Source organism: Thunnus albacares, chromosome 16, assembly GCF_914725855.1.
Source record: "Thunnus albacares chromosome 16, fThuAlb1.1, whole genome shotgun sequence".
Classification (NCBI taxonomy): domain Eukaryota; kingdom Metazoa; phylum Chordata; class Actinopteri; order Scombriformes; family Scombridae; genus Thunnus; species Thunnus albacares.
This window is the reverse complement of record NC_058121.1, coordinates 19,212,744-19,223,750: the sequence shown is the minus strand read 5'-3', so window position 1 is coordinate 19,223,750 and position 11,007 is coordinate 19,212,744. Positions and strand designations below refer to the sequence as shown.

General features: G+C 43.8%; 1 protein-coding gene across 1 annotated transcript; it reads right to left on the bottom strand.

Moving 5' to 3' along the window:
• Positions 1-412: 412 nt before the first annotated feature.
• On the bottom strand, positions 413-8,004 carry trib2 (tribbles pseudokinase 2). Its single transcript, XM_044377297.1, has 3 exons — positions 6,584-8,004; positions 4,714-5,006; positions 413-2,178 (listed from the first exon to the last, which is right to left on the bottom strand). Exons 1-3 carry the CDS (start codon positions 6,851-6,853, stop codon positions 1,704-1,706), a joined length of 1,038 nt encoding a protein of 345 aa, XP_044233232.1. The 5' UTR covers positions 6,854-8,004; the 3' UTR covers positions 413-1,703.
• Between the last annotated feature and the right edge of the window lie 3,003 nt (positions 8,005-11,007).

Here is an 11,007-nt window from a genome sequence, read left to right as displayed (position 1 = left end):
CACCAACTTAAATAAAAGGTAGCTCTGTCTACAAAAACAATAAAAGCAATAGTTGTTTTTTTTTATTTTTTTATTGAAAAGCAACTCAGAAAGTAGCAAATTGAGAATTTTCATGTTTTTAACTTTTCTTAAAAAACAAGCACCCCGCCCACCCCCCTCACTCCCACCCCTCCCCCACCCCCCCCTGCTAGGCAGGCTATAGCATTCATGGGGCACATGCCAATGACTAGATAAAAACACAAATTCAAGTAACATTGAGATACGACAAAACATGTCCACTGGTACCCATTCTGAGCATGATCGTTTCACAGAACCTACGCAGGCAGTAGAAAACTAACATGAGGTCCTGGAGTGAGCATGTCATAGCAATACTATCACTGAATATCTCGTATCAAGTTTTTTTTAAAAAGAAATGAGGGAGACCGGGTGGCATGGGCTGTCGGGCACAGGAATACTGGCACAGAAGATATTGTGTTTATTCTAAAACTTCAGACAGACATTTCCCTCTTTGCGCCTGTCCTGTGTCAAGATATTGCCTACATCATACATGAAAAAGGAATCTCTGAATAAAGAAAAACCCTGCAATGTAGTTTTAAATATATATATTTATATTTATTTATATAATATAATATATATATATATATATATATATATAGATAGCTGTTACAATTTAAATAAATGTTGCGTCCTCGTTCCTAAAACCGAAGAATGAATTTAAATAAGAGGAAGCTAATTTTTAAGAGGTGGAATCATCCATTCACCTAACACATCAAGTGCACGATGCCATGTTTGTAGGCTTACCAAGAAAACTGTTTTAAGATTGAGGTTTAGGGAGTGATATTAAAGCAGCAGTAACAAAAGACTGGAATAGCTTAAAAACAAAAAAAAAAAAAAGACTTTTCATATAAGTAATGTTACTGAAAAATGAAAGTGTGGTAAAGGCTTAAGAGACTGAGGAGGCAGAAACAAATAAGTTAATGAAAACAAGGCCGTCAAGGAGTTAAGTGACTACGTCAGAATTTTTATAATGTAAAATTTGAGATAAATGTGAGATGACAAAAACAAAACTTAACCATGAAACAAAGACGAGGTCAAATATGTTGATTATGATGATGTGAAAAAGCCTATGCTTCTCCATTTCTTACTCAATGGTCCCAGGTCAGGGATAACCACCTTGTATTAAGTTTAACAATAGAACATGGGGTTGTGATTTCTGACCCTGGATCTGTGGCTTTAAATTGGTACCACCTAAAGCTATGACGAAAAAAAAAAACACAATCTGTAAGAAAAAGGTGTGGCGTTGCAGTTTGTAAGTTCATCTTGAATTGTTCTCCTTGGTTTCCTGTGTTCATATGTCCCTTCATGCTTCCCATAGTGTCAAAAACGGTGAATGTGTCTACTGTTATGAGCACCACATCAAACCAAACAGATCCAAAAGAACATTTGCTACATTGTTTGCAACTTGCATGTCTGGTGGCAACGTCCCCGAATGGGAGGTGCAACACCAGGTGACGGTATAGATGCCATTTGTCATGCCAGGCTCAAGGTTTTCCATGAAATGGTGGAAAAGGAAACAGGATGGAAACACCTTTATTATGAGTGACAAATGTTCACCTATTAATCTCTAAACTACTGTTTTTGGCTCTGCTGTGAGCGTGGCGAGCCGACCGTGGCGGAGTCGTCCGTTTGTGCTTGGTGTTTGCTCAGCTGAAGAACTGTTCCAGCTCCTCTTCCATGTTCACCTCAGGCACCATCTGCTCCTGCTCTCTTTCTCCTCTACCGTGTACCGCAGCGCCCCCTAGAGCCCCGGAGGAGGCAAACCAGGGATGCTCCAGGATCTCCCGAGAGGTGAGGCGCTCTGCGGGCTCCCGGCGGAGAATGGAGCGGATCAGGCACTTGGCCTTGGGTGTGAGCGTCTCAGGGATGTTGAAGTGGCCCCTGCGGATTTTGCTGAACAAAGAGCCAGGCTCAACGTCATGGAAAGGGTAGCGCCCCACGAGGATGGTATACAGCATGACGCCCAGACTCCAGACGTCAGCTGCCTTCCCCGAATAGCTGCCGTTGGCATTGAGGATCTCAGGACTGACATAGGCTGGGCAGCCATGTTTGTCTGACAGGGAGTCATCATGACCATCCAGGATATATGTGTCCTCAAGGCTCTCCAGCTTCACAAGGCTTCTGTAGAGACAAGACGGGGGGAGACAAGAATACATTGAACATGATACTGCTTTACAAATCATGGACACTGAATCATCTGATAATGTGAATGTTGTTACATGATCATTACTATCGCTGTTTCAATCTTTGGATGACAGCTAGCAAAAATGTATCTGTTATTTCTGGAGTACTAAAATCAAATTTGAGACAACTGAATAATAAAGCACAAAAAGACACTCAAGTGGGGTAATTTGCTCTGATGGACATCTTAAGTGTTTTAGATCCATCGCTTTTGGATATCAGAGGAAGTAGAGCACATAATGCTCTGGGCTTAAGTTTGACATTTCCTTTCACTTAGATAAAAGCCCAGCCAAAAGCATGGACGTACAAATAGGCTTTCCAAAAAGGCCTCCCCACAATTCAAAAGGAACACAATTACGGGTGACTGATCGTCTTAAGTTTCACGCATTGAACTGTTTCGCTCTGAGAATCAAAGACCAGACAAGGCAAATTTTCCTCTGCTCTTTCGCCACAAAATAGCATCTATTTGCACTCTTCTCTAAACCCCGCAATACCAACTATGATAATAATAATGGCTGGTTGTTCAGGTTGTAAAGAATTCCGAGAGGCTCAGGAAAGAACATTTTCCACGTGCATGGTTAAGAGAGGCTGTGCAAACGCTGCCATCTGTGTGTGAGGTCCACGAGACAAAGAGCCAGAGTGTCTGATGGTATCTGCTGGGAGCCACTAGGAAAAAGGAAACCGAGAAGCGCTGGCTCTAGACAGATTCAAGTGTATGATGTATTTTTTGCCATCTCTGACACGTGCAAACACCGCACTCACGAGTTCATTGTCAGTAGTCTTTTGCATTAAAATGCTGTAGAGTTTTCACATTTTCAAATGAGGAGAACTCTATTGTTCTGTTGAGCTAAATGCTAATTGTTCCTCTGTAAGATAAAGAGTAATGTGCTTATTTAAATACAGCACGTTACTGGCTGGATAACAGCTTATTCGGAGGACATGTGCAAACCTGCAATTATAGTTCAGAGGGCTTTGAAATACAACAAAAGACTTAACCCATTTTTTTTTTTTTTTTAATACAGTAGCACTTATTTCTTTATTTAAGCTAAAGGGGATTTAAAATGTGTGGTGATCCAAAAATGTCTCATGAGCTTGGTGCAGTAGTGAAGAGATCAACAGGGCCTGTTCAAGTAGCTCTGCTGTGTTGGATTCCCTTCGAGGCTAACCTTTGACCAGTGCTATTTAAACAGGCTGCTGTTTGGTCAAAGGCTAACAGCAGTATGACAAAATCAGGTCAGGAATTCAACACATGCTGTGGAAGCATGCTCAGGTATCATTTTACGTCTCATCTTTTTCCTTTTTCGTCTCTATGTGTTCACCATAGCCCTTTGTCACACTCTTGGTTTCAAGCCAAATCTGTGTGTAGGTCTCTAAAGCAACTTCATCTTCTTGTCTTTGTATGCTCGTGCCCACTGAGCGAGGACTGAAGAGGTGAAAGGATTCTTGACAGGCAATATAGTAAATGTGACCCAATACTGTCCTGCACCATCACTCTTAAAATTCACCCAACATCAATCATTTAATGAGAGGGGGGAAAATCGGCATCCCAGCCCATGAGCAGTCTGGTGAGACATTCAAGGTCATTGGACCCGTGCTCAATATGTGAGTCAGCTCAACTTCCCTTTTCCACAGTTAGCGCCAAAGAATGACGTCACGCACTCGGATAGAGGGCACCGAGGTGCAGCCTGTGCCTCTGCCATGAAGTGCTAGATAAGAACTAGCTGGAGAGGTTTCCCTGGGCAACATAGAGCTAGTATTGACTTTACTGTCAGCAATGACCATAAGGAATAAAGGCAATAAAACATACTCAGTCTGAATCGACATCTACTAAAAGAAAGAAAAAAAATTGTTCATTAATAAAAATGGTGCTCTTAGGTTGCTGTGGCAACAGACGCCTGGATTTTTTATGAGTGCAGTTTTCAGATAATGCCACCAGGGGTCAGCACTGTGTGCAAGTGTGAACATAAGGCTTTCTCCTGCTGATCACTACAGAAGTGCAGCAGTAGCAAAGGCTTGGCTTAATCGATCATCTGTCATGCAAAAGCAAATCCTGGTAACTTCTCTGTCCCTGCTTTTCAGTTCAATGGCAGTCCTGGGCTGGAATATGCGCAATGATTACATCTAGTTGTCATGACCCCACCCTCTCCCACCAACCCCCCAGTATGATTCTACATTATATATACAGTACGTATATAAGTATCATGTGCCCAGTACTAAACCTTGTGCATGCAAAAAGCTGGGGTAGACACAAAGAGCTTATGTTTCCTGTACTCTGCACAACATCTGGGAGAGGCATGTCAGTCCCGTATTGTCTCAGTTTACACAATCCTCAGTGTAAGCTAAGACATGACATAGATATTACTGACACGGTTGTAATATCACAAACAACATGCACGGACGAAACAGAGAAAAAAAAAAGCCAAAATGCACAGCGACAGTCAAGGTTCAACAGACTATGGTTTCTCCAGAACTCACCTGTCCTCATTCTTGAAGACAAACTTCCTCAGTTTGAGGTCACGGAGGACCAGTCCGTTGTCGTGGCAATGTGCCACAGCCGAGGCTATCTGATAGAAGAGTCTGGCAGCTTCGTCCTCCCGCAACTTCTTGCACGTGCGGACAAATGAGTGCATGTCGCCATAACTTCTCTCGAAGAACACATAGGCTCGCGTCTCCCCAAGCAATATCTCCAGGATTTGGTTAATATGCTGGTGCTGGCCCAGGGCAAAGTAGGCTGCCAGTGATTCCTGGTATCGACCAATGTCAAAAACCTGCAATCATAAGAAAGGGAAACATTTACTGTATATTTCTAGTCTGAGTTGCAGCCAATTAGCTATTTTTCTTATCTAGGATGACTTATGACTGCAACTATCTCATTAGGTTGTTTTGCTGTCAGGATCTTAGGGTGAAACATGTGCCAAAGACTCAGATTTTTCCGTTTCCCACTGTGGAGACACACAATTAAATCCAACTGAAGGAGCTTCAAATTATCCTTTAATTAAGCCCAATGTGAGCAATTGACCACATTCTTGTGTCACCAAACTTGTGTTTACTCTTTTGGCAGACGGAGCGAGGTTGCACCGAGGGGGGAGTGAAAGCATCATGTTAGTGAACGGTATTGTACTGCAGCTCGGGGTTGCAGTGTCTCTTTTGTTTCCATAGTAACCCCCCAATTGACTTTCAGTACAACGAGTTCAGGTGAGAGGGCTCCTCTCTGCTCGCAGTCAATACAAATACACCCCACAGCTCTAGAGATCTAAAGTTGTGACCTAGGCTTCCAGCTTGGCAGGAATGATCAATCCTAGAAGTGGGGATTGATTGGTGGTGTATTGAAAAAGGCCCAAAGCAGATGAGGTCAAACAGCAGTTAGCTCACATGCTGTGCCAAAAGCCATTAATTAGTTACTGCCATGACGGAACATTATCTCAAGTCAAAAGGTACGGGTTATTGGATATGCTGTGCCTTATGAGTCCAACGGTGCATGTAACCATCATCTCAATTCATCAAACCACTTAAGCCTGCTTAAAGCTGGAATGTACCTCAGGGACTACCCTGCTGCCCTTATAACCAGTAATACACAACATGGACTATAAAAGGTGGTGAGGAAAGGCCGTGGGGTTGTCATCGATCTTAAGGGAATAGTGGTTTAATTTTTATGATGAGAGGGGTCAATGCTGGAGCCAATGTCACAGCAGCTAGCTGAACTTGTAAAGTTCCCTTGCCCCTGTGTGTATTTTCTCTCTCTCTCTCTCTCTCTCTCTCTCTCTCTCTCAATGCAACTGACCTGAAACATTACTCATCCCACTTATATTTGATGCAAACGTTGCAACACGACCGTGCCTATGCACCAAATATTAAACCACGGGTGAAATAATACTGCTATAGCATTACACTATGAGAGAGAAAAAAGCCAGGGTAAGCGAGAATAGCACTGAGAGCAGTGTGTGCGTGGTTACTCACTCCTTTGTCAACGTTACATCATGCAATCCAAACCACGCAGCCCACCCCATTCACTTTTTCCATTAGTCTCCTCTGCCAGCTCTCTATTTACAATTCAAGCAATTATTAAAAAGTTGAAGAGGGGGGGTGGACTTGCAATAGCCAGCCCAAAGACACTAACACATTGGTGTTTTATCTGTATAATATGTTCAGTATACTTGGGGAAATATGCATTGAATTTAACTCTTTAAATTCTTTAAGCATGCATGTTGCAACGAATGCAAAAGGTGAGGAACACTTTATTTTCCACAGCTTACCCTCATTTAAAGGCTGCCCAAAAAGGTAGGGGTTTATATATGCTATTTTGGGAACACAGAGGTAGGATACGTCTACCATATTGCCTACTAACCTTACATACGAGCTCTTCCCCGCTGTGCAGGTGGGCGGCTCTAAAAACGTGGTCTCCCTCCAGTGGCTCCAACAAAAGGTAGTCCCCGATGCGGGAGATACAGTGCGAGGAGTCCGGGGTCTCCGGCGGGCTGGGGGACCCGAGGTTGGGACTGAAACTCTGATGAGACTCTGTAGTCCTTAAGCAAGACAATTCTTCGAAATCGTGCGATTTGTGCCGCGATCTCCCATAACGTGAAATGTTAATTGGATTTGACCTCTGTATGTTCATGAGGAATGGTGTAATAGCTCCACAAAATCGGGGGCCTTCCTCCTCCTTGTTCTTCTACTCCTCCTCCTCTCACTTAGGGCACCACTTTGTTGCAGACTCAGTGCAATATCACAAATCGTCCAATACTTAAATTAACCTCGTATGAAATTAAAAAAAAACCAAAGTAATGATTTAACTCCAACTTGCTGCAGACTATCAACAGGCAAAGCTAGAGGCTCGTTGTTTTTCATAAGACAAGAAGGGGTCTTTGATTTTTTTTTCTTGCAGAGTTTAACTGTTCATTTGCCCCCTTTGTTTTCCATTCAAGAGATAAGGCCAGGCTAAAATTGAATAATTACTGACCCGAGTCGACAGAAAACCTTTTTGCTGCAATTTCATGAACCTTAGCAGTGCGAGCAGCGACGATAAAACTGCAACAAAGACTACAAAAGTCAGCTTTTTACAATGAATGAAGAGCTATACCCGCAGCTTGTTTGCTAGCTTATCTCGCCGGTTTAATGGTATGGCACGTTTCATAAAACGGAAACAATTACTTGGATACAGCTTGCAGGCACAGAAAAAAAACTACAGAAAGCAAAAATATATAAAGCAAGTTTTGCAAGCTTATTATAGCTGCTGAATTCAGCTGATATCGACAGACAAATGATGGCTAGCAGGTGCAAAGCTGACTAGTTAGCTTCCTTTGCTAACTAGTACCAGGTCAGTGCACGGCCTTGTTCCCCAGGATCATATCCATGCACGGCGACTGTCATCTACCACATAAGGAGAAAACCCCATCCGGAGAAAAAAAAACTGATGTAGCTCTTTGTGTACGGGAGTCGACGTCCTCTCTCTTTCGCTTGGTCTAGTCCAATGGAAGAAAAAGTGTCGTCAGTCTTGTGTGTCTGCTGCTGTAAGCTGCTGGAAGGAAGGAAGGAAGGCAGGAAGGAAGGAAGGAAGGGACGGCCGGCCGACTTTCCCAGGCCTATCCCTTGATTCAGCAGGACATCCTCTCTCCCGTGGTGCCGCTGTGCTTCTTACGTGGCTGGGAATCTAGTCCATTCAGTGCGGAGCCGAGCTGCACACACTGCGCCTGTACAGATGGAGAGTGCTGCCTGCCTGCCTGGCGGAGGGGGCTTCTCCTCACACACACACACACACACACACACGCGCGCACATACACATACACTCACACACACATACATACACATACACATACACACACATACACGAGCATACCGGCCCGCCCCCTGACGTCACTCCTCCAGCGAAACCCCATTGGCTTCCAAGCAGTGCAGTCATGTGAGAGCCATGTAAGTGTGGCTACACCCCCGTGAATCTATCACATGCTGGTAAATTGGATGGGGGGAGGGGGGTGGGGAGGAAGAAGGGGGTGAGGGGGTGGTGGTGGTGGTGGGGGTGGGGGTGGAGGAGGAGGGGGAGGAGGGAGAGTATAGCTACTGTACGTGCAGTGTTACAAATGTGTTTCCTCCTGAAATGTCATTCAAGGGAAACCGAGGGGGGATCCCTCTCTCACAATAGCAGGAAGATGTACAACCAATGCAGCAGAGTTACAGAGAAGTCGTATTCATTTGCATCAACACCAGTACGGTATAATTCAGATGAAAAAAAAAAAAAACAGGCTCTAGACTTATCAAGAAAATGCTGCAAATCATTTCCAAAAAATATATCACGCTACTCATGTGACCCACTTGTGAACCACTTCAAGTTTCCTCTGAACAGATTGCACATGATACAAAGTGCATTATATGAGCATGAATCACATTATGACACAAAAGGGAAAAAAAGGCACTGAAAGGGCATTAAGTTCAGTGGTGTGATGGGAATCAGCTCTGCTCTTGAGGGAAAATGTGTTTATATACACGTCTGAGATTTAAAAGTAAGGTATTATTTTTTGTACCAAATGTGGGGAAAAAAAGATCTTTAACCCCTAGATTTTATAAAAAGCTGGCACAAGGCTGTGTGCTTTTGAGACGTCTCCGGTAACAAATTCCTGTCTTGCGGAGTTCTGCCTCTGTAATATATTACAAAAGCAAAGGACGGAAGAGGTTCATTATTCATTGTTCTTCCTAGATTACCAGGGGGTGTGACGGCAGGATTGTGCAATTCCATGTAGGAATCCGGGGCGGTGAGAGGAATGCTTGCAGCTGGACGCAAGACACTGACAGAAGTGTTCGATTTAACCTTTATTCCCCTGCTTGCAGGCAGTAGCGGTTTGCACTCGCATACACAAACACACACTATTCTAAATCTTCATTTCTCGCTGCCTGCCTGAATAAGCCCCCGCAACATGGAAATGCATTTTTCACACAGTGGCCTCTCATCTCAGAATGGTGGTTCACAGTTGCAGAATGTGGCTGCACCCACAAGCCTTTACATCCCAGTCATCAAGCTTATGTGTATGTATGTTTCTAGGTTCTGTGATATAATCTCCGTGAGCCACCCACTTTATTCTCTGTTATAAAGCTGGAACATTCTTCACTTTACAATGGCTTTGCTTTTGTTTCACCCATTCAGTTGAGAACAATGTGAAAAAAAACAAAAACACACTGAACTATGGAAATGTTGCAGGTTACACTCAGGAAAACACACACTGATAGACACCGAGCCTACACATAGCACATTCGTGAGCTGTGCCACTACATCTCTGCTTTTGCCCATCACTCTAACCACAAATAGGGATTCTGTTAAGCCTAAACCACAGCTGTGCATGAATCAGAATAATAATCCCCAAAGATTCCTTTTGCCCTCATTCCATGATATACTGTGTGACTCATTCGCAGTGGAGAGCAGCACTCGAGAAAATCCATTGAGGCTCATCAGCCCTCCAGACACTCCTACACGCCAAGGAATAACGGCAGGCTGCCCCGGCAATGCCTTCCAGCGAACGCTTATGACTGTGTGTGTGTGTGTACACCACTGAAACAAGATGTGTCCTAGCAGAGCACAGAGGTCAATGAGGACGGGTAAGCATCTCTGAATCCCCGGAGCTGTATTACTCACCAACTTCCTAATAGGGTATGTTGCCCTGTAGTAAATGATCTGAAGTCAGTTTCCCCTATAATGTTGGAAGTTACAGGACGGCCTTAGGGTTTAAATGCACCAAAGGAATGTCATTTTTTTTTTATCGTTGAGTGTTTTTCGCAGTGGTTGCAATCAAATGAAAATGATTTGAATGCGTCATGAAACCCACTGAAATGAGAGTTATTTTCCTGCATTGTGCATTCTGAAATAGCCAATTTCCCACTGTCACATAGCAACGCCGGCTAGCCAGCTCATGTTGACACCAGCAAGAATCAGAGCTGTCACATCCACACCCCGCGGGTAACTTCCACAGAGAAATTCAATCATATGCGAGAAGATAGATGCAGAGGCAGAAAAAGACGGGGATAGGAGGAATGAGATCATTCAGTGAGAGTGAGAAGAGATGTGAGGGAGAGCGAGGTAGGAGGACGGAGGACGGAAAAGCCGGCAGCGGGAGAACGTGACTAGTGGTGGAGAGAGTGAAGAAGAGGGAGGAGGAAAGAGGGATGAAAGTGACACAAAGTGTTGTCGCTCCCCAACATCTTCTTTGGAAAAAACAAGGGAAATACTTTCCGTCAGCTCGGGAACTGCCAGCCGGAGAATTCTGAGAAAGTTGGACATTCAGCTTTGAAGCAGAAAACATGTTTAATACAGAACTGTACAGAAATATGTGAGAGTAAAGGGCAAGTATGTCAAATAACAAGACAAATGATTCAGTGGCTTCAGTCATAATGAAAGCACTAACATTGAGTTAATATCAGAGGTATTCTCAGTTTTGTTTTGACTGCAGACCCCGTTCCGCACGGTTTATTTTTACTGTTTACTGCTGAGAATTATATAAATTCCCATGATACTTGTTCTTTTTATGACCCATGGTGAGTGTGTCGGTACTGGGCAACAGCTGCAATACCCCTCAATTTCAAGTGAGTGAAAAAACAAGTTATTTTGGGGATGGGTACATGTGCCACATTCTGCCCTACACAGTGCTTTGGGACCTGAGGCCTGTTTTTAACCAAGAGAGTGAGGGCTAGAGCTGTGGATTCGAGGACAGGAAGGAGGAAGAGAGGAGAGAGAGAAAGGAGGGAGCTGGGCAGATAACGTTTCACTGATTATGCGACAATGTTCGCATT